This window comes from Crocodylus porosus, unplaced genomic scaffold, assembly GCF_001723895.1.
Source record: "Crocodylus porosus isolate Cpor-Errol unplaced genomic scaffold, CroPor_comp1, whole genome shotgun sequence".
Lineage (NCBI taxonomy): Eukaryota > Metazoa > Chordata > Crocodylia > Crocodylidae > Crocodylus > Crocodylus porosus.
In genome coordinates, this window is record NW_017728949.1 from 71,355,709 (window position 1) to 71,380,706 (window position 24,998).

Below are 24,998 nucleotides of genomic sequence, written 5' to 3' on the forward strand. Positions count from 1 at the left end.
AGGGTGGCCAGAGCCTGGAATAGGCTTCCCAGAGAGATGGTGCTCTCACCTTCCCTGGAAATCTTCAAGAGGAGACTGGACAGGCACCTGGCTGGGGTCTTATGGCCCCTCCCACCCCCAGTTCTCCTTCCTGCCCATGGCAGGGGGTCAGACTAGATGATCTGTCTAGGTCCCTTCCCACTCATTGATTCTATGATTCTATGATTTTTAAGTGCTGAGCAGCAAGTTTCCTCTGAAGTAAATGGCACCTGGACAGTAGGCCTGTGCGAAGCAGCTAGTATTCACTGCAGATTTAGATTCGGCTGATTTGGAGGACAATGATTCAATTTGGTGATTTGAATCACTGGCCTCAATTGATTCAGCTGAATCTGATTTGGAGATTCGACCGCCACCAAATTGGTCAAATCTCTGAATCAAACAGGCCCCAACCCCCCGCTCGCTCTCCCAGCCCCTTTAATGGCTGCCCCACCTGGCCCCAGTGTCCCAGCGCTTTAAAAAAGAAAAGGCCCCACATTCATTGGCTCCTGCCAGGCAGGGGGCAATTCCCGCTGCCCCCCACTGCCCTGTGCTGTGTGGGGTGTTCTTCTACGGACCTCCATCCCTGCCTGCATTCGTACAGTCAACTGATGGGAACACACTAATTTGGAACATGATATAAGAAGCTCGGGGAATGAAAGCAGTGTAAAAGAATCTATAAATGAAACAAAAATAAAACCAAAAGGCATCCATCTGAATTGGATGCCTTCATAGGCAAATTCATTTTTGAAAAGAATCCAGGCTGATTCAAGTTGTCTCCCATGACAGCTGATCCAACAAGAGATAATGCAAAGCTCTCCACACCTACATAATGACCTAGTCCTAGACAAAAAGGCTGTGTAAAGCTTTGGGTGCTGATTAGCTTTGGAGGAGATGTGGCCCAATTCGGCAGCCAAATCTCCAAATCTAAATCAAATCAGGCGATGAATAAAAAGGTCCAAATCAATTCAAAGCCGTCCAAATCAATTTGGGAAAGATTCAGAGAGCTTCAGAGATTTGGGCAGTCCCCATTTGTCGCTGCAGGGAGCTGGACCTGGGCTCTGTGCCAGTAATTGGTGGGGGGGCTAGAGGAGGGAACCATGGAGGGGCCCCCACCAGGCCCATCCCCTTCCTGCTCCCCTAGCCCCCCTGAGTACCCCCCAACACCCACCTACTCTCCCAGAACCCCCCATGGCTGCCACACCTGGCCCCAGCTCCCGGTTCTTTAAAAAAAAAAAGTCCTGCACTCACTGGCTGCTGCAGCAGCTGTTGCAACCTCTGGGAGCTTGTGGCAGAGCCCCCTATGCAGCGTGGGGGGCAGCAGAGATTGCCCCCCTGCCCGGCAGGAGCCAGTGAGTGTGGAGCTTTAAAAAAAATAAATAAAAGTCAGCATGCTGGGGCCTGGTGGGGTAGCCATTGACAGGCCTGGAAGAGTGGAGGGGGGGGTTTGTCGGGAGTGCTTAGGGGGGCTGGGGGAGCAGGCAGAGAATGTTGGCCTGGCAGGGGTCCCCCCATGGTCCCCTCCCCCTTCTTTCAGCAACCACCCCACCTCCTACTTACCGGCATGGAGCCTGGGTTCAGCTCCCTGTGGTGGCAAGCAGGGACTTCCCTAATTACTGAATCTTTGGATCTTTCTCCAAATCAACTTGAAGGGTTCAAATCAATTTTGACGTTTTTATTGGTCTCCTTATTTGATTTGATTTGGATATTTGGCCACCAAATCAGGCCAAATCTCCTCCAAATTGAATCAGCACCCAAAGCTTCATGCAGTCCTACTGGACAGTGCAAGGCACTTTGGAAAAATTTTAGTCAATAGTAACTGTAGATGCAAATACATACTTCTGGCATTCATCCAGAGCTAATACATGTGGATGATCGTCTTCAGACATTGTTATTACTGCCTCTCTGTTGAAAGCTCCTCGTTGTTTCTGGTCAACTGTATGTCTTGTGATAGATGATGTGGTAGAGCTGGTCCAATACAGAGTGTCCCAAGCTCTATGATAGGCAAGTCCTTCTACAGAGCCTACATCTGACAAAGAAAATTACATAGAAAGCAAATTGATTACTCATAGCAAAGTGTATTTCTCCTTTTCCCTCCCCTTCCCACCTCCAACCCAAAATAGATACTTGCGGGGAAAAAACCCCAACTTATTCAGACATTTTAGCATACTAAGGACACAATTCTGTTGCATGTAGTGGACAATCAAAATGCATCTCATCATCAACACTGAAATGCTTGACTAAAGGGTGGAAAAGTTCTTTGGGCAGATGTGATATCTTTTATTAGTCCGACTAGTTGAAAAAAAGTTTTTGCAAGCTAAGTGGTAAAGGGTAAGAGCTATTCTCTTAAACTACCCATCCTGGCACATAAGTGTCCCTGTTACAAGAATAGGATCACTGTCCAGAGATATACAGTTATGTCTCTACTCTGATAAGCAGGATACTTATGCACCGGGAGGTGGTAACAGAACAGCTCAGTTGGGCAATAAAATTCTGCCTCTGATTTCCCATTTTCTCTTTATGACCTTATTTTCAGTGGTGTTATCCACTTACGTTTCCCACTAAATAAATAAAATTAAATAAAATGTTAAGCAACAATTACTAACTACTGTTAATTGCACATGATACAGAACACCTGTCAATTGTTAACTCCCTCAACAAGTCAATACACTACTGCCAGGTAATATATTTAAAACAGCAAAGTTTTATCCAACCAGGAAATAATATAGTTGCAATTACAGACTTTTACAGAATGTAGAGTGTTGGGTCACTGTTTTTGTCAATTACACTTATTAGGTAACAATATTTGAGTACATATGTTCTAAATTCAGATTTTCATTTGCATTATGTGGATCAATGAGTTCTTTCTTAGTGCTGATCAGGTTCACTCTTTTTTGGTATTTAAACATGTTTAAAAAAACCCTTCAGCATTAAATACATCTTTTTTAATAAGCCACTGTACCATGCTCTTTCATCCTACATGAAAAATGAGAGACAGAAACAAAAGCAAATGAAATTAATAGCCAGCTAAAGCACACCTTTAATGCTGTCAAGAAAAGATAAATTGCCGACTACTGATTCCAATATATAAAAGTGACACCATGAGAAACAGGAGTAATTATTTTCTACTTTCCTGTTTTCCTATGACTAAGGCAACATAGCCAATGCTCTGATCTCTTTACTTATTTAGCATTTAACACAACAAGCAATTTTAAGTCATCAGTTAGGTATACCTGAATACATTTCTAGATTTTGTCTTCAATGATGTATTTTATAATATATATATAGTATTTATTATTGTGAGTGTTACTGCTTACATTGAATTTCTGAGGAGTATATTTTCATCTAACAAGTAGCATTTAGAAAATAGATATTTACTTTATATATTCTACCACTATTTCATAATCACAAACCAAGAAAAGAAAACACAAATGTAAAACAAAAGGTTAATTCTTCTATGAATTGACCGATTCTAATAACATTTGCAGACCTTATTCTGGCTAAACTTTCATATCATGTTGGCAAAGAAACTGAATCACTGTTGAGGAAATATATGAAAAGTTTTTGTATATATTTTAGCGAATATATACAAAAAGACATAGGAAAAATCCAGATTGAGTCCAAACCTGGACTCCCCCTGAACTGGCAGGAAGCAACCTCCTATGGCTCAAAGCCCCCTGAGTTAAGGGGCTCCCAGCCACAGGGGTACCCCACACACCCCTCGGGGTGAAGATAATAGCAGCCATGATTTCCCAAGCTTGTGCATTTGTGAAACCACCCCCAGGCCCTGGAGATCAAGGCAGCCATGATCCCCAGGGGTAAGGGGTTTCATGCATACACAAGCCCTAGGGAATACAGCAATCATGATCCCCTGAGCCAGAGGTTTCCCACACCCTGGAGCCCTGGGGATCATAGCTGCCTGGATCCCTAGGGCCCAGGGGTTTAACACTAGATATGGTTTCACTCTTGCATTTGAAAGCCATATCAGCAGATGGGACCCCCCACATGGAAGACCCTGGTACACATGCATACTAAAGCTTGATAGAAACCAGCTATAAAGTTACTATACATTTTTGTGGTCTAATGTTATAGGTGGTTGGAGCTTTCTATCATGTGATAAGTACTTTGCATGTGTAGTTGGTCTTAAAGCAAATGCCCAGTTAACCATTTAGGCTAACGTATGGTCTCAAGTCCCTAAAAGAGGATAAACTAGACTATTATCTTATCTTACAATTTTTCCTTTCCCCCCGCCCCAATTTCTGCATTTTCCAGATGTCTTGTATGCTCTAAAGGAAGTCAAGGTTATGGAAATCAAAAGGCTTTTAAGGGTCACGATTGTTTTGCCATACTGGTCTTGCTATTTGGCAACCCACTAAAATTTTTTTTCAAAGATGTAGGAAACATATGTAAAATACATTATATGACAAAGGTTTCAAAAGTTAGTGAAGCCATTACTGAAAAAAGAGAATATTAGCAGGTATGAAATCTTTCATTATTAATAACTTCTCCACAAAGACTCCTTGGTAAAAAAAAACAAACAACATATGATAGGAAAGAAGGGAAAGAGTTATAGGTTAAATATAAGAGAACATCCCTAAGCTCAGCCCTCAAGGAACCCCTAGGAGATTGACTACTCAGTACAGCATCTTCCTTCTAAAAGAGGCATCTGCATCTGGAAGTTCAAACTTCAAGTTCAAAAGAAGTACTGAGGACTATACAAGACTTGCATAATTCTGTCCTTGAAGAATGGACTTTCATGCCTTTGATTCCTGTGTTTTCTGAGGTGTTGTATTTTCTGCTCTAACGCCACAAATATATTTGGCAAGTGAAACTGTAAAAGACTGTTTATCCCACTTTCCCCTTTGGTTAAAAAAAAAATCCAAATAATTATAGAGATGGATGATAATGGACTTTACGTGCCCCCCACCCCCGCCCCTGCACTGCTTAGATCAATATTGTATGATCTTCTGAAAATTATGCTCTTCTGTTTAAATTGAAAGATTTTAGATACAGGAACAAACCTTTCACAATGCTGTCTTTCCTTGAAGGTAAACCACATAAGATAATCTAGGATGCTGGCTACTCATTATCTCTCCAATGAGTTAAAATCAATTTGTATTAGTACCTTCTAGTCCTTTCAGATCTACTGAATTAGAACTGAAGGAATGAATAGAAAATATAGTGGTACTTTCTGATCACCACCTGCCAAGAGTGATTTATGACCAGAGGTTTCTGAAAAGAGATTTTATACTTTTCATTAAAAAAGTATGAAAGAGATGCAGGGCTTAATTGAGATTTGCTGCAAATCATAATTTTTAGTTAGATGGACAACTCGAGAAATCTAATCGTTATGATGTATTGTTTAAGTCCTGTCACCTCTGACCCTTTGTAATGTCATTTGTTTAAGCATAAGAGACTGGAGAATTTAAAACAAATTATTTGTGCAATGAAAACGTCAAGATGGAATGGATTTTGTTGCAGCCACTGCACTAACCATCGGTGCCTGCACTGAGAAGAAAGTGTTTTCTTGAAAGATGATATATGTGACTTGAAATTCCCAAGAACTATTGTATTTAAAGCTAATAAAGAGATAAGTGCTGATCTGGAGAAAAAGGAGGGGATTGCAGTTAAGACACTGTATTTCAGCTGAGGACATGTAGATTCCAATGGTTACTTTTAAGAAGGTTTGCTCAGGTTCTGGCACAAGCCTAGCCATGGAACTCAGCAACAGCTAATTTACTCTCCTTGTTAGAAGCCTATGGGGCGAAGTAAATGACATTTGGGCTTTTCATATTAGTGACCTAGGCAAAACATATCATGAAGCAGGGTAAATTAGCCTATGTAGAGCTTGGTGCTGCCATGGTTAATCTGCTTCTGGTACCTGAAGTAACTAAAGATGGTTCTGGTATTTCAACAGTAGATTGCTGTCTTCAGCATAGAAATATTCTAAATTTAGTTTCATCTCAGATGTCCTAAGTGATCTCAGGCAAATTATTTAGGGTCTACAAAGACAAACACATGCTATCCAGTTGAAAGGCTAGAGAGGAAGGTATGCTTACAATATATTAGTTGATCTATGACAATTATTGCACGTGTCCGTTCTGTCTTGCATTAAGTGAAAGCTAAATCGGCGTTTACCCCAAGTAAAATACTCGGTAAACTACTGTGGTTTGTCTTTCATTTATAAGTGGATATTGCAGACAAACTAGCAGTGGGGATCATCTGACACAGTCAATCCCAACCCTATTTTAACTCATTTCAACATCTATCCGCATTCTTAACTTCTCTTTATCCCAATGCATCTCAGTCTCCCTCAGTGGTGAAAGAGGGATTTGGGGATGGACGACACTGCGGTTTTCACATTTCAGAATAGGATATACTATCTGACACTGTTCAGACATGTGCCCATCAATCCAAACAAATCAATGAACTCTTGATTAGAACAAAATGTTATTTTAAGGTATACACCATTCTGAAATTAAGTTTTTAAGGATCAAATCCTCCCATCTCCTAAAGTTTCTTATCAGGTCAATTGGGAATACTAAGGGAAACCCTCCAGAAGTTACCAGTATAGAGGACACAGATTAACTTTATGCCACAGCAAATACAAATGACCATTAAGTTGTGCATAACCACTATTAGACCGGACAGTATACCAAACAAAAATGCTAAGGTAGCCTTTGCTTTGTGGAATGACTAAAAGATGGCTTTAACTGTGTTTCAGACCGAAGCCTATGGATTTTGACATAAAAGACATAATTTAATAAACACATTCATGAATGTTTGATCAGCATTTATAATTTAATTTAGTATAAATATTTATACAATATACATTAGCCAATTAAAAGAAAGATTCCTGGAAATCTATGCTGCAGTGTCTACTATGGGATTCATAATCTGAAAAAAGTTAATGTAGATAGCTGCCTACTTATTTTAACGAAGGGGAAAAAAAACCCTAAGGTGACAAAACCTTAGTTGAGAGAAGATCTAATGGGAAAAAGGAAAGAAATGATAATGATTTCATATTTTACATAGAGGACAGAAAATAATGAATCTAAACTATGAGAAAGATTAGACTAAAATACTGTTAGAGGACTACAAACAGACAAAGATGGAGGAAGAGGAGGGGTCCCTCTGCAACATGTACAGCCCCCAGGAAACCATAGACTCTTCTTTGAACATAATCTGCAATCAGTTTGGGAATATGTTTTTCAGCTGACAAACCTGCAGGAATTAGCAACTGAGGATAACAATCTTAAGCGTAGAAGCTTTTCTAAGAATACCTTTAATCTTTTACCAGCCAAAGAGCTGATCTACCAAAATGTTCCATTGACACGTTTTCAGGTAAGAATTATGTTTGCAAAAGCACCACACAGGGAGGTAGCTAAATAATGATCTTATGTCTCTGTCAGTAATAATCAAGCACCTGCACCTGGAGGAATCCAATATGTTTGACTTAAGGAGAAGAAATAAACATAATTAGAATATATAAATTGCCTTTGCTTTTGACTAATACCAAGCACATGCAGTATGAGCAGTACAAAAAAAATGATAATATTGATGCTGAATAACTTCTCTTATTTGTCATTATAAACCTTTTTTTCAACAACTTCTTACCCATGAAATACCTCTCATGACAAACTTAAGGCATTCACACTGTTCAAAAGTTCAATCTATTAAGTACAAGCCCCATAAATAAGTTTTAAGTTAGTCACATGAGATTGTGTGAATACATGAGAAGTAAATTAAGTGCTGACAAACAGTGGTTGTATAAAATGCAAGGTATTAACTTTGTATTTGATTAGTACTTAGCATTAACTGGATAACAAATATTATTACTTTAAAATAATCCATGTTAATTGGATTTTGTTGATAGGCATTTTTAAAATGGTACTATTATTTCACAATTAGGATATGGACATCAGCCATAAATTTCCTGTAAAGCATTTATTTTAGTGTTAGACCTGACTACATTGTTTTAAACACTGATATAGCAAATCTCACATGGTAATAGAGATAGGGTCCTGCTTATCTAGTCTGAAGCCTTTTGGTGTTGTATATACTAAAACCAATAACTTGAACTTCATATGGGAAATTATAGGCCATTAAGATAGATCACAAAACACTTGTGTTCCAATGATCAGCCATTATCATACTGTAATGAAACCATTACTTTAAAATATTAATTTACCATAACTTTTAGGATTATTCTAAAGCATGACACATTTGCTTTTGAATGACATTTGTTATCAGTTATTCACTCACTCTGAAATATGTAAAAATTTATCTGGTAGTTTCATTCAACGATAAAAAAGAGGTACTCAAACCCAAAGTCTTTTAATAAGATGAAAATGAGTGATTTTGTTGTTTACTATGGGTTTCATGCATTCATACTATCGTATAATATTCTGAATTAGTAAAGCATACAGAAACTGGAAATGAAAAGAAACACATTTGTTTTACTGACACATTGAATTAAAACATTGATGGCATTAGATGCCTACAGCACTGATTAAATTTATTCTACCCATGAAGCAACAGTTTATGATTTTCACATGAATAGCACACTTAAACGAAAGGAACATTAATACAATATGATATTAATATACAAATGCTCACATTATTCACCTGCTGCTGACATTCTGAATTAAATCAGTAATGGGGTGTATAACTGATTAAATATCTACACAACAGAAAGCAACAGCTTATGATTTACAAAGGCAATGGTAGAGTGATCACATCATTACATTGCCAAATGCCATCTATCACTTTTACTGAACTTAACGAAGATAGATGACATCCCACAGATGAGATGCAGCCTATAAATACTGTCACGCTGATCTTCATCTGACTTTCTCAGGGAACAGACAAGCTACAAATCAATAACTGAAGAACTCATATAAGAGATGCCTTGTTATTCAGCATATAGGATAAAATATTGTATAATATTGAAATGTTCTAATGATGCTAACCACTGAGATTTGTAAATACATACACTACCCCTTAACTTAATAAAATTCTGGCTCATCTGAGTCACCATTTAAAGTTTCCCAGAAAGACTGCATTCAAAATATTAAACGGTTTTTATCTTTGATTCAACTCAGACCTTGACAAAGTTTTCTTGTTTTCATTTCACTTTGCAGACCACCTCCTTTTCTTTAAACATATAGCGCTTCAACTCAGGAAACAATGTTTTTCTACTAACTAATGTAAAATATCGGGGAGGAGAGGGCGAGATATACTGAAAGGGTGGGTATTATAAAAACATCCAAAAACACATTTCTATCAGACATTCTGTGGAGGTTTCAACATTTTTATCAGACGTTCTGGAAATGTTTTAATAGTTGGTTCCTATCATTAAACACCCGCCCAAGTTTTTATTGTAATCTCTCAATTGGCTTTCACAATTTACCTTCCTAGAAACAGTATGTCAATTGCTTTATAGCAGTCCACTCACAGGAGACCAGATTGCTTTCAGTCAATCTGCTTGTATAATGTTATTGCAATAGATAACAGGTGGTCACTATTTGATATCTGAAATTAAGATAATGCTTCAAAGGCAATAAAACATCTGAAGAGATGGGCTTACCCATTCATACATGTCCCTAACCACACAATCAAAAATATAATTAATACTTCACTCTTCTATGCTCTACAGGTAGTCACGGGGCATGTCTACAAGAGACGCTTACTGCACAGTAGCCTAATAACACTGCGCAGCAGCGTGCCAGGCAAAAACCGTGCTAATACATTAATGCACATTAGTATTACGCTACTGCACAGTAAGCATCATAAAAAAACATGCACTGATGCTACTGTGCAGTAAATGTGGCTACTGCGCATTTAGTTAGTACTTAATTGAGCAAGTACTAAACTAAACGCGCAGTAACTACTGAGCATTAATGAATGTGTAGATGTGCCCATGAGGCAGGAAATCATTTGTGACAGAAGTAAAATTCTAGGGAGACAATAATCAGGTGCAATAAAAGAATGAATAACTGGCAGGAAAAACAATACTTTGCCTTGAAACTGGAGATTGGTTTTATTTCATAATTGTTTCTATTTCTAATCAGCTGTAAAACAGGGGCTTAGTCAGGATTTCTTTTAAACCAAAATCATATTAAAGTTGAGGTAAACAACTGTAAACAAATATTAATTACTCTACTTTTTTCCCCACGGAAATTCAAGCACAATGATGTCATAAAGAAATAAATATCTGTATCATATTTTCAGAGCTATAGAATTTAATACCATGCCATATATCATGTCACATTAAAACTTTTTCAGATGGTAATGCAATGAGCCTTCTGATCATACATCACAAAGTAGCCTTCTGGAGTCTGCAAACCAACAACCAACTCAAGTTCAGCAGTTACACTTCATGTTACTTTATAGGGTGAATAATTCCTAGACCTACAGGAGCAACTTGTTCGTAACATTTTCTTTTCTCAGCATCAGCAGTTAATGATCTCATATACAGAAAGTGTTTTTCTCTTGCTACCAGGACTTCAATGATGGCCTAATACCCTTGTTTCTTTAATGGTCTCATTTGCCAGCAATACAGTAAGTGACACAGTGCACTTTACTTCTGAATGTGTTTTTGTTTAAAGAGTTTCCCTAGTTATGGGAGAGGGAAGAAGCCAGAACCTGCAAGACCAGAGTGGAACTACTAACTACATTTAATTTTCCCCACAATCTATGGCATCAGAAGAAAAGCACACAGCAACCCATAAGGCCAGACTGGACAACACAAGATGTCTTTCCAAGCTTTCTTTGACTGCCTATTAAAAGAGACATTTTACCCCATTTCAGGCTTGGCTTTAATCAGAGCTCTCCAGACAGTTACATGCCTTGTCCCAAACCCATCTGCTGGGTATACCTAAAGCTCCACATTTCTCCTCTCTTTCTCAATGCTTATCTGAAAAAAAACAAAACAAAAAAAAAACAACCCCCCCCGCCCAGCCTTGAGATAATCCCTTGCCCTTACAAACCTCAGCTCCACTGCCAGACCTCACAGCAGCACCAGAAGAATCTCTGTCAGTTCTGGGTTGATTCCCTTTAGGTTGTTAAAGAAATATTAGGTCCCCACAGAATGGGTAGCCTGGCATATCATTTGCCCAAGATCATTCTTCACCATAGACAAAAGATGTATTATGTATGAGAAAAAAATTATGCAGAAAAAAATACTGTAAATTTGTAAGACAGACCAAAAAAACAAGTCAAGTTTCTTACCCTCTCCTCTGGCTACCACCCAGCCCCCTGAGAGTCCTGCAAGTACCGCTAGAAATTAGCCTTCTTGCTGATTCTGCCAGCCCTGGCTGCCAAGGACTGGGACCCTTCTCCAGCCTGGGAAAAATCCAAAGACCCTTGACCACCTTACAAAGAGGCCACATAATAGCTCCCAGCCACTCTCCCCGCTCCATCAGCATTTTCCCAATTCCTCCTGAATTTAAGAATCCTCCAAGAATCTCTCCCTTGGACACTTGGCATTCCTCCGGCTAATGGTCCATTTCTCTCAGATTCCTTCACTACAGAGATGTTGATTTTCCCAATACAGATATGCAATGCCTTGGATATCCAATAATGTCTTCTGGCTGGGAATGGACAATTCTTTTTGCCCTGGTGACACAAGGCCAAGAGGTACTTAGCAGTTCTGACCACTCCATTTGTACGCCTCTCCCAACTCCTTGGCTAAACCATGTCCAAAAACATAAATATACATATAGACAGCATAAAATAAACTATACAATGATAACATAAATGGTTACAGAATAACAAGGGCTTTTAATTGAGACCACATACGTCATAATAGCGCAAAATAAGAGACATCCTGCAAAATCCCAGACCATAGTAGGGTTTGTGACATCTTGAACATACCGACAACTGATCTGCCTACTGCCTCATTTTATCAGTTTGCCAGCCCATGCAAAAGATGTTGCATCAACAGTTAGCACAGGTAAAGAAGTATAGGATGCAAAAGCTGCTGCTATAGACTATTTATTTTCTTGGGAAGGCTCTTAGAGAGTCTGTTCCCACAAAATAGGCAGCTGTGGATGTAGCTTCATAATTCTACCAGACAGCTGATCCCATTCTATATCCCATTCTATATCTATTATTTCCTTAAGGAGAAACTCTCCCTCTTGTTAATATGTTTGCATTTGTACCTGGAAATCTATCAAAACTTCCACTTCAAAGAGGTTGATGTAGCTCTCTTCCAGATTTCAGGAAAATAAAGGGGACCAGAAACACTTTGCAAGAATTCTTTGACCTGATGTTTTCCTTTTTTTTTCCTCCTTAAATTTTAAAAGGTCAAGAAGCCATTTACTATATTCAGGACTTAAACAGCTCACATACTTCAATTATTTTGAGAACCCAAAGACACTGAGATCTTATTCATACACACGGACTTGGTCACAAAGAATGGGGAAAAAGTGAGAATTCAATGTAAAAAGCAAAGTGCAACATTAGAAAAACAGGCTGAAAAAATAAGCAAGAAAGCAAACAAGCAAGCCCCGCATGAATAAAGTAAAAGCAGCACATATAGTGAAACTTCATAGTCTGTATACACTTTGCAATATCAAGCAGCACTACATTTGCCAGGTTCACTACAGAAATTGAATTTAGTGCCTGGATGGTACTGCAAATATAAAGAATATAAACAAGCATAAATTCAGAGCCCTTTCTCCTTCCAGCCAAAGTAAAACATATAAAATGTAACATTTAAAAAAAGAACTAACCTAGAAAAGATCTCATATACAGAAAGTTTTTTTTCTCATCAACACATACATACTTCTCCCTCATGTTTCAATTAAACCAATTTATAGTTTTTTGTATTTTCTGATGCAGCCAGTAGTTATAAAAGAATGTGCTTATTTTTGTAAACCTGAAACTGTAAGGAGTTTTTGTTTTGTTTTGATCTGGAAATAAATGGAAAGATTAGAGGCAACTGTTCTCTTTGCTTTTTCCTCCAACTGTTTCTTCTTCTACTTGTATCAAAAGCAGATACATTCAAAAACACAGTATGTGGGAGCACCAGCAACCTAAACTGGATACTTGATCTCTCCTATCTACATATATGTGAACAAGAAATCCATTATTTAAAATTTTGGGAACAGAAATTTTGAAAAAGTTAATATGGTCTGTTCCAGATTTTAACTGTGTTCTTTTGCTGCCTTTTCATGTAGTAGGTTCTAAGAATATGAAAGTTCCCAAGCCGAGGTCTTAAAAGTCAAGGAGTCCACAAACCACCTTTTCTTCCCCCTTCATTCCTTTTCTGTACATGTACACTGTACTATCTTCTAGTATGTGGTCAAAGACTACAAATACAAATTTGAAGATGTGTTATTCATTGGTATGCTTAATGTTCATCATTAACATTGTGGAACTATTGCAAACATCACCCTCATTAATAAAGTACTGAACAACAAAGATATTTCAGTACTGGGACACAGATGTGCCAAATTTCAACTTGGAACCAATTGTGAATACCCTGAACTGAACAATCAAAGCACATCTGTCCTGTTCAGATCCAGAAAATGATAACAATGCCTTCACTCTCAATAATCATAGAACAAACGAAGGATTATAACTTACATTTCTTAATATAAATATATTTGGACTTTTTCCCCCCAAAAAATTGCTGTCAGTTTTTCTGTGTTTAATGACTCCAGGTTTTTTGGGGTTCTTTTGTTCTAAATATCTTTAAACAATTAAAGGGGTTTGTTAAGTAACATATACCACATTTACTGAAATACAAGATGGCCCTGAATATAAAACAACCCCCAATAATTAGATTCCATAATATATACATTTGTTATAAATTTCCAGCTATAAAATCTAATTGTTGGTGTGTTATTGCTACTTCAGCAGGGAAAAGAGTGGTTGGGAGGCTGGAGGGTCAAGTGGCCCCCTTGCCCTCTTCCCCCCACACCTTCTGCTTGCAGCCTCCCTGCCCTACCTTACTCTTAGCCCCCATCCAGGCTTTGTTCCCTCCACAAGCACAATGTGGACATGAACTCTGGGGGCGGAGGAGCTGGGGGGGGGCGGGGAGAAACTGCAGGGGGAAATACGAGGCTGCTGTGGGTCTAACCCAAGCCCCAACCCTGACTGCTGAAAATTTCAGCACAGGTACTCCAAAAACACACTTCTGAGCACCACTTTTATACTCCCTTATACACGCTACATAAAAAAAAAAAATTAAATCAAAATCCTCCCCTACATTAAAAACAAAACTGTATACATAACTTTACATAAAACATTTCCCAAACTATCATAGAATTTCCTCATTTACATCCTTTGACATCTACCGTTTCACCCATCTATGTGCTTCTTATCCTCTGGCAGTATTTGCTTCTTGTTTACATACAGCCTCAACATAATACATCCCCTCTCCCTTGATTTTAAACAATCAACATAGCCTTTAATTTCACATCATATTCACATTTCTATCCCAGTTCTCATATACCAACAGGCTTCCCTTCCACCCCACTTCTCCTCAGATGTCATACTTTCCTCAGTTTCCTCCCAACCCATTGTCTTATTCCTCTTGCTCCCCCTCCCCTTGCTCAGAATTGTCCTGGAACAACATTCCCCAGTCGTTCAATCTCCACTTGTTTGTCGCACTCATTGCTCCCATCTCCTCTTCATCCTTTTCAATATACGTTTGCATTTCAGGCGTGGCTAGCTGCACACATCCTTGTGGTGTGAATCGACCCGTTGCACTCCAACAGGTTCTGTGTCATCCGGATGGCCACCTTCATGCAACACTTCTCAAGAGTTTCATTTGCCGGCTCATTTGCTCTCTTTGTCCCAGGCCATATATCGCCATCTCTCATGTCAATACATTAAATCATTGGGTTCTCTTCACAAACCTCCCCACCCTCTTTCACACCTTCTCTGCGCACCCGCACTCCCAGAACACGTGATACGTTGACTCCACGTTCTCATAGTTTTCCCTTGAGCATTTTTCAGATCTGTGTAATTCCTATCTGTGCAGCCTCTCCCATGCAATTTCTATGTGTTCCCTCTTCACCTGTGCTTCCCAAATCCCCTTCCATAGTTTGGCCCACTGACTCTCGGTTAGGTTCCCCACTTCTGTTATTCTCTGTCCCTTATATTCCTTTCAAAGCTTTTGCTATTGTCCCATTTCTTCAGGTTCCCATCTAATAACGCATAGTGTATCATGAACTTCTCTGCTCTTGCATAGTGGGCTGGGGTTGTCCGAGATCAGGGTGTTTTCTATCTGTCCTTCCCTTTTTCCCATGACCTCAAGACTTTTCTGGCTAAGTACTGGCAAAAGCCAATCATTTTCCCTTCCCCTTTTGCCCCCACCATACACATTCTGCTGATGATTTTTCTGTAGATGAACACCTCTGTGTTCAGCGTTCCCCATCCTCCCGCTTGTTTTCCCTTATATGTCTCTTGCCTCAGCACCGACTGCCTTTTGCTGCCCCAGAAAAAGGTACAACGTTCTTTTTGTGTCCTTCATGCTTGTTGCCATGTTGGAGGGAAAACTATTCCTATATAGAGGTTCACTGGTAATAATACTCTCTTTACCAGGTCTACTTTGCCTTGTTTAGATAGCTTTCTCATTCTCCAGAGGCCTGGTATCTGCTGTACCCTGGCAATTATCTTTTCCCAGGCCTCATCGCCTTTCCCTTCTGTGTCCATTTGTAAGCCCAAGATCTTCATTCCTTCTGTTTCTAGCTGCAAACTGCAGTCTTCCAGCCCTTCCCAGTTCCCTGTTCCCAAAAGCATGCTCTTCTTTTTATTAATTTTTGTCCCTACTGCTTTGCAATAGTCAATTGTGTGTTTCAACACTTTATCAATGAATAGTTTGTCTTGTCCTATTACTGTAATGTCATCCATATATAGCATGCACTTAATTTCTTCTCTGCCAGGGATTTGCACCCTGTGATCAGCTTGTCTCTTCTTATTTTCTGGGCCAACAGTTCTATGACACATATAAAAAGCCTTGCTGATAATGTAACTCAAAGTCCTGACTCAAGTAGGCATTTATCAATATCTGGCTCTGGGCAGTCTCATACAGTAACAGTATTGCTCAGATCATCCTTTTTGGGAAACCCATTATTCTCAAGATTGAGCATGAACCCATGCTCTACTCAGTCATATGCTTTTCGAAATCTGTATTCATAACCACCATATTTCTCTCTCTGTCTTGCATGTCTACCAGCATGTCCCTTATTAATCATAATGTGCCTGCCATACTTCTCCCGGGTATGGCACACATCAGGTCCTCATAGATTAGATCTGTTAAGCTGCCTCTCATTTTTGGGGCTAACACTTTCACGAAGATCTTATTATGCTGCTAAATGCAAATTATAGGTCACCAATTTTCTGGTTTTTCTTTGTCTTCTTTTTTTAAAGATAAAGACTATGACTCCTCCTGCAAACCTTTAGTCCATTTTGCCCTGCTCCCAGATTTGATTAAATAATGCTACAAGGTCCTTGTCTATGCATCCTCAAAATTTCTCATAAAATTCACTTGGGCTAAGGACAGAAATTACACATAAACTGATTTAAGTAATCAAAAACTGGTTTAAACCTGTAACAGAACAGAAGTTCAGTGCATATAAACCAGCATCAAAATGGCTGAAACTGGTTTAAGATAAACCTGGTTGAATGTTATCAGACTTAACTGATTTGGGTCAAACCAGTTTCTGAAACTTCTATCCCAGACTCCTTCCTGGTTCAAGTTAAATCAGAGTCTCCCAGCATCCCAGCATGCTTTGCAACCCTAGGCTGGGATGTGCTATCTGCTCCAGGAGAGAAGGAAGGGGCAAGGCAGGGACTGTCCCCCAAGCAAACCCCAGCTAGCGAGGGGGTGGGGTCAACTTCCCTTCCCCCAGGTACAGAGCTGCCCTGCCCTGCTAAAAATGTATTGTTGACTGTGCCTATGGACTGTAACTCCCAGAGGCACCTGGAAGCAGGAAGAGGAAGTGATGACCAACTCTGCAGACTCCTGCTGCTGTGATTGTGAACTGCAAATCCCAGAGACCTCAGGGGCAGCAAGAAGAGGAAGTGAACACACAGTCCATGCTGGCTACCTACATGCCAGAGAGCCATGCTCTAGTGCCCCCTGGCTTCTGGCCTAAGGCACTGCAGGTATGTGTTTGCATTTCCTGAATCAAAAGTGAATGTCATTTCTCAATTTAACCTCTGCAGTTTAGACTAACCTGTAAAGACTAACCTGATTTAGCCTCAGGCTTTTTGACTGTCTGTACTTAGTGCTGGTAATCCATCCTGGCCTGGTGTTTTCCCTCCCTTCAGCTTTCCCACTTCTTCATGCACCTCCTTCTGGGTGATTTCTGTCTCCATCTCCACTCTTCCTTCTTCATCTGTTCTTCATACAATTTCCTCCACAAATGATTGGGCTTCCATTTCGTCTAACCCTCTGCCTTTGTCCAGTTCTTCACAGTAAGATTGTGCCACGTCCAACACTTCTTCCTGTCCCATTGCTTATTATCTATCATTGTCTGTAGTTCCTTTTTCACTACTTTGAGTTTGACTGAGAAATATTTACTCCATGTTTCTCTTTCTTTCATCCGTGGCTCTCCAGAAGATCTTCTCTTTTACCCTCTTCCTAAACCGTCTGTTAATTCATCTCTTGTTTTCTGCAATCTCTTCTTTCTTGTCTTCCCCTTGTGCTGTTTGTTTTCACAACTTCTTTAATTCCTCCTGTAGGGTTCTCAGTTCTTGTCTCTTCTTTTGCACTTCCTTCTGTGCTGTTTTGCAGAAGAACTCTCCTGTTCACTTCTTAATCATTCTCCACCAATTATGGGGTTCCTAAAACATCTCTCCACTGTTTTCCAGCTTTTATATAGCACTGCACGTTCCTTACACAGTTGCTCATTTTCTAGACTCTCGTGTTTTGCTTTACACCCCTATTCCTTTCTATCCCTCCTGGCCTGTTCTTAGTTTGATTTCTAGTGCTCTGCGGTCACTCACTGCAATTTCTGCAATTCTTTCATATTGCCTCCAGTTTTTCTGATAATAGGACTAGGTCTATTTTGAAAAACCTCCTTACATCTACCGTTCCTGCATTTTTAATCATTTCCTTTAGGGTTATGCTAATTTATCCATCACCTTGCTGGTGTTGCTTCCTTCCTTGTCTGCTTCTATCACACAATTGAAAACACTGACAATCATTTGTTTCCTCTCACCCATCATGTGTAATTCGAATTGCTGGAATAGTTCTGATCTTTGCACATTTTTGGTGGGCACGTAGACATTAAAATTTCTATCTCTTCTTCTTCCATTGCACACTATCTCCTGGAATTGTTTTACCTGTATTATCAGATTCTTTATCAGGAATGCCACTTCTGCCATCTTAGTGCTCTCTGTTCCTGACCACCATGATTGTCCCACTGTCCATCTCTTCTTGAAATGTTCAGAAGCATTCTCTGCTATTATTCTGCATTCCTGCTTCTAATTCTTGTAAACTGGCTTCTACCTTTTTCCTGTCTTTTCCTTTTCTGAACACTTTGAATGTTTAAGGAGGTTATTGTAACCTCCATTGCAATCTTTCTCAGAGATCTTCCATACTATTGCTCTCTGTCATTGTGGTATGTTCTTTTCCTTCCAGCCATTCTATTATCTTCAGCCTGGTTTTCACCTTTCTATTCAGCACTGGATTTTCTTCTTCTGTTCTCTTCTCTATCTTATTCTTGCCTCCTTCATCTCTCCACATTCTCTCTCTTTGTTGCCTTTTCATCTCCTTTCTCACACTCATCTCTTCTTCCTTTTATAGTTAATCCTTTTCCACCTCTTTGATTTTACTTGCTTCTTCCTTTGCTCTTTTGATTCTCAACCATCTTCTTCCTGTTTCCTTCCTTCTTCCATTTTCTATGTTTCCAGGTGCTCCCTCTTCCCAATTGCACATAATATTAGTCGAGAGCTCAAATGCTCATTGGGCAGAGCCCCAGCAGAGTCAACAGTATTTCAAGCCACGGTGACCTCTCAGCATAACATTGCTCAGTATGTGTGCACTCCAGATACCTGCCATAAAGGATTCATGTGCTAATTACTACCCCAACCCTGCAACTCAAGACTGGAACTGATTGTTCTTGTCACAAGTCCTGGTACCTTCTGAAAATGTATATGTGGATGACACACAGGACTGCCTGGTTCATCTCTACCCCATAGAGGGTGGGGCCATGCTATCTGAATCTTTCTCAATTGATTTGGAGGGCTCCGATTCAATTCAGAGAGATTAAAGGGTTTCCTCATTTGATTCAGATTCAGAGACTCAGCCACCAAATCAGGCCAAATCTCCACCGAATTGAATCAAGGACCAAAGTTTCACACAGGCCTAACATTTATTGCTATCAGTAATAGTATTTCTTCTTTTATTGGACCAGATATATAATTGAGGGAGAAGTTTGATATGTTTTTTGGGCACAAAGCGTCATTCTTCACATTTGGGAAAGAAGCAGACACGGGCTAAACTAACAAAAAAAACTATCAGAGTAGCATCAACTTTCAAGATAACACGATCCACATACAGGATGGTACCCTACTAGCCACTATATACAAAAACCAACAGACTACCATATTTAGGTCTATGAACCTAGCAATCATGCCAGACTTGTCATAAAGAAAGCATGTCTCTGCTTAGTTTTAGTGCCTACTGCCTAGTGGACAGGAAGAACAATCAGAGGGAAAAATCTTGCTCAGTATTGGCCCCGAACAAGATCAGTCACTCTGGAAATGACATACGGGGCACCTATGCACATGCAGTGAGGCTGCTCCAATATGCTGTAATTACAGTGCGCCAGAGCGGACTCAATCAATCAAGTCTTCTAGAGTGTGGTAATTACCATGCTCCAGCAGACTTCAGCATCATATGCATCAGCATCCCTGTGCTGAAAAATGGTGGCAAGGGTGCATTAACTAATGTGAGGACAGGTCTGCAACACTACATACTGCATAGCTGTGCTCGTCTGGAGGTGGCCTTAATGTACATTACCACTGACCCTGGGTTTCAGGACCTTAGGAGATTCTAGCATGAAGTTAATTAAGGGTAAAGAACAAACATCCAATCTCAGATTGATGTAGAGTCCACCTATTTGAAATCACAACTGCAGTCTGTTTTTGTAAATAGTTCAGGTTCTCAAATTAGTAATTTAGCTTTGCCAACTGTTCACTAGATTGTAAATGGGAATAGATGGGTCCAATTCTAAATCAGAGGTCCACCTCAGGGAGCATTATAAATGACAAAGTCACTAGGAAATGCTGGTAGCCCGCAGAACTGAAAAATATGTGACAAACTACTGCACAAACAATTAAAAGGTAAAATTAGTAGAGTATTGAGTCAGGGCACTGTTGGTACCTGCCACTTTAAGGGCTGGAGCAGGCAGTAGCCAGGTGTTTGAGTATGGTGGCTATTTTGAGACCCTGGATATATATAGGGTGAAGCAGCAGTTTGCTGCTGGCAGCCATGAGAGAAACATCAGCTGGCAGAGTTGAGGCTCAAGAACAGCTTGAAGGTTTATGGCTGTGGCTATGGGTATGCAGGAGGCTCTTGGTCCTGGGCATAACCTAAAACTGCACACTGCTGGGGATGGGTGGCCTGGTGGAGATCCTAGTGGAATGGGAACCCCCAGGAAATGCCAAACTAGTTACCACCCTGGTGAAAAGCAGGTCAGGGTGCCTTAATAACCCCAGCTCCCTCAACCAGGTGGATAATCCCATAGTAGGACCCGAAAAGGTGTACCCATGTTAGAGAGTGTGGTCTAGATGCTCAGAAGCCTGACTTGAGGCACCCTCAACTGGCCAATGCCGGGGCCAGGACCAGAAGGGTCAAAAGGGCCATGGGCCCACTGCAAGGGTTACCCAGAGCTAAGGGCCTTGGGTTCTGACTGGCCTTGGAGGTGAGTCCAGGGTCTGTGTGGCCAAAGGTACCATGGGGAACCACACCCGAGAGGGGGAAGAGTGCAGGAAGCTAGGCAGCCCACAGTGAGGATGGAGTAGGCTGCCTGATAGTAAGGAACCAGTGAGGGTCCAAACTGGAGGGTTATGGAGCCCAGTGTGGAGCCGGAGATGGCAAGAACTTAGATGCCATCTTCGAGGCATGGGCTGTGGTGTAGGTGAGGTTTGGAGCTGAAGGTAGCACCCTGTGGCATTGGAGCAGGAAATGGGCAGCTTCCCACCCAATTAACACCATAATTTTGTATCATCAAGGTGTGGCAGGTGAGAGACGTGGGTGGTTAGCCCAGAAACAGGTGGGTGGGGAAGCCTCCTGTTACAAGTGTGCATATTTTTAAACATGACCTGAGAACCAACTATCTGTTATACAAAAGTGCTCCAGATCCACACAATTATAACAATTTTTTTTGTTTTGTTTTCAAGACTCAAACAATAACAATTCTAGACAACAGCTGTATAATGGAACAACACATGGTGTATTTGTGTGCAAACAACAAAATCAAGAGCCCGACATCACTTCACAATTCCATTACCAAGTTGTGCAATTATTGGCCTTTTGAAATGGAGTAAGATTTAAGCAAATAAATAGCAGAATTTTAAGTATCCACTCTATTTCAAAGATATAGCTATCTATATAAATTGTTACCCGTAATAATGGGGCTCGTCAAACAAATAGTATAGTAATCTGGGGAGGGGAAAGGCCCTTCCTTCTTCCCTTACATAAATGAAGTGCACAGCTTCTCTCTGCACAGTAAAATAGTGCTTAGCGCTGATCAATGCATGAATTCTTTGGAGATGGCCTACTTTATATCAGTAAATAAAAACAGCAACACTTTTGTCAAAGCTGTTGAACAATGCTAAGCAGTTATGAAAAACCTATTATAAACACCACATCTCATTTTCCTACTAGTCTTTATGCTAGAAATAATGCATTGTTTCCTCTTTATTTTCTTCCAAAAATGTTTATTCTTTCCAACATAATTACTTCTTTCATACTATGTTTTAAATATCACAGGCACAATAGAAAGATTGCAAATGTGTCTGCAAAAAAAAAAATTAATCCAAGAATATTTTTACTGAAACATGCCTGCCTACAGAAAAAAAAACCATGCAGGCAGGAACCCAGGGAAGAAATCTCCACAGGGATTTCACCTCGCACAGTTTCCCTTAGGTAAGAGGAAAGTTTTGCATTATTTGTGGAATGAGCTATAGTTTTAGTGCTCTAAATATATTTTAGATACTCAGTGTAAGTCAAAGTGCCCAGCTCATGGGCTCCCAATACTTCTATTAATTATATTCCCTAAAATGGTAGAAATAGGGGAATCACACAGCCTTGAGAGGCACTGTTGAAAATCAATACAGACACAAGTTGTACCAAGTTTTGTACATATTCCAAGCGGCAACGTGGAATGAAAACCTTCTAACTCAGATAAGTGATCCTCAGCAGTATAGGTAAGGACAGCGCCAAGAAGCCACCTACTTTTCCTTCAATTTAGGGATGTATATGGTGGGTCACTCCCTATCATAAATGAATCTGGAATACAATCCAGGCACATATAAATAAAAAAAAAACTGTGAAAAATGTAAAACATATTGCTTACCTAACTTAATGTTTTTATTAAGCTGCACAGTACTCATAATGAGCAACAATTATCACAGAACAAATTATATTAATAAACAAGTATTGTGGTGATGGTCCACAAAAAATGCCTGAAAGGGTACTTTTGAGCCAAAAGCCTGTCTAATATTTCTCCCAAATTATACAGTTGGCCCAATAAAAGATATTACCCACAAAAATCCTTGTTGGCCACATTAATAAACTGGAAATTGTGCTTTGTAACACGGCGGGGACTGTAATAGCAGCAGCATAACAGTGCAGTTAGGTACTGGGGGAAGCTGCAGCACACAGAAGTAGTGGCAACTTCCAGATTGCCACTGCCACCATAACTGCAGTTCCACACTGTGGTGTAAGCCAGGTTTTTCACCTCACAGCCCTGCCAGTGACCAGAGTGGCCGTCCCTCTTGTCTTGCCCTAGTTGTGCCACTGTATAATAGTGTACTTTATTTTTCACTTTATAATGCAGAGATAAATCTTCAGTCTTCTATTTTCCAATCCTGAAGCAAACGTTCATTGGATACAGCTTCCATAATACACAGTGGATTTATCTTCCATTAATACAGTTCAATTACCAAACAAAGAATTAAAATCTTCTAAGGTATTTATTTTTAAAAGGTTCGAAAATTCATCTTGTAAAGAAAGCTCAAAAGCCAAGGAGAACATAATACACTATATCAAATGTAATTCTCCAAAAGACCAATGGTAAAGACTTTTTTGAGAGTTAAATTGAAACCATTTAGTTGGAAAGAAGAGTAAAGCATATGAGACCACCTTTAACAGGTTTAGACAGTAGCGAGCTCTGCAATACATCACAGAATCTACCAGTTTAAATTAGGATTAAATGCTCTTTTATTTTCCCCTATAGATGCTAACACTTACAGTTCAAAATAGAAGTGCTTCTCTGCACACAACACTTCATTTTATGCAGTGAAAGATATGATACCGAAAAAACGTGTCAATGTCACTGTCCATACACGGGAAAAAAACTTTTTATGAATACTACTTTTCTTTTCCCACATTCTTTTTTTTTTTTTTTTTTCTTTCCCTTTCCCAGAATCTTGTTAAATAGAGCTTGAAGGGACCCCAGGAGGTCATCTAGTTCCCTGCTAAAAAACAGGATCACCCCTGTCTAAACCATCCCAGCCAAGTGTTTGTTTAACATATACTTATAAGCAGCCAGTGATGAAAAGTTCACGCTATCCCTAGGTAGTCTGTTCAAGTGCTTAATTATCCTCATAATTAAAGAGTTTTCCCTAATATTCAACCTAAAGTTCCCTTGTTACAATTTGTGACCATTACTTCTTGTCCTCTTTTCTGTGGATACAGAGAATACTCTAATAACTATCCTTTGTATAACCACCCTTCATTTATTTGAAAACTGTTGTCAACTCACCCATCAGTCTGCTCTTATTTATAGTAAATCATCCCAGTTCTTCCAACCTTTCCTTGCAAGTCATGTTTTCTAGACCTCTCATCATTTTTCTTGGTCTCTACTGGACTCTTTACAATTTGTCCAAAGCTCTCTTCAGGTGCAATTCTAAAAACTGTACATACTTCAGGTGAGATTTAACCAGCGCTGAATAATGTAGAAGGATTACTGCCCATCCTTTTCATGCAGTACTCCTATTAACACTGTTGGCTTGTGGTCTAATATGACCTGTAGGTCTGTTATTTTGTTAGTCCCTTTGCATTTGTTCATTCAGTTGTTCTATTTAAGTGTAGTACTTTGCACTTGGCCTTATTGAATTTAATCTAAAATAATACTGGACCCTTTTTTCCTATCCATCAAGGTCATTGGAATACTAATCTTATCCTGCAAAAGGTTTGCTACCTCACCCAGGTTAGTGTCATCTACACATTTATTAAGTTTGATCACAATTCTATCCCCCAGGTCATTAATCAAGATATTGAACAGTACTAGACATAGGATGATGCCCTGAGATAACATATTTGATACCTCCTTCTAGACAGATGCAGACTACTCTGAGCACAATGATCCTGCATCCACTTTCCAGTAGCTTCATCTAAACTGAATGTCCTTAGCATACTAATGAAAATGTAATGGGAAGCAGTGCTGAAAGCTATACTAGGGCCATTGCTCTCCCACCAACCACAAACCCCTCATTTATATTTATATAAACACATATTTATATATACATATATGCAGACACACACACACACACACACATACACATATAACATATATCTGTCATTCTTTCATATAGTATGACTTCATAGAGAACTCATATAGTACTCATTTAATTATATTCTGTCATATGTAAGTGTGCATATATATACATATACAGGGTTTTTATAAAGTCCTTAGCTTAGGGTGTTTGTGCAACTTTAAACCTTAATAACTTTGGATGTATGCACGATAGAAGCAAAATGTCAACAGTGATTGAAAGCATAATTCATT

The 24,998-nt window shown here is 39.6% G+C and overlaps 1 protein-coding gene across 1 annotated transcript in view; it reads right to left on the reverse strand.

Moving 5' to 3' along the window:
• The window catches only part of LRP1B (LDL receptor related protein 1B), a 1,585,724-nt gene that overhangs the window by 402,576 nt on the left and 1,158,150 nt on the right, over positions 1-24,998 (reverse strand). Inside the window, exon 42 of the mRNA XM_019553609.1 lies at positions 1,855-2,044. Coding sequence (XP_019409154.1) covers positions 1,855-2,044 — 190 coding nt within the window. The remainder of the gene's footprint in view (positions 1-1,854; positions 2,045-24,998) is intronic.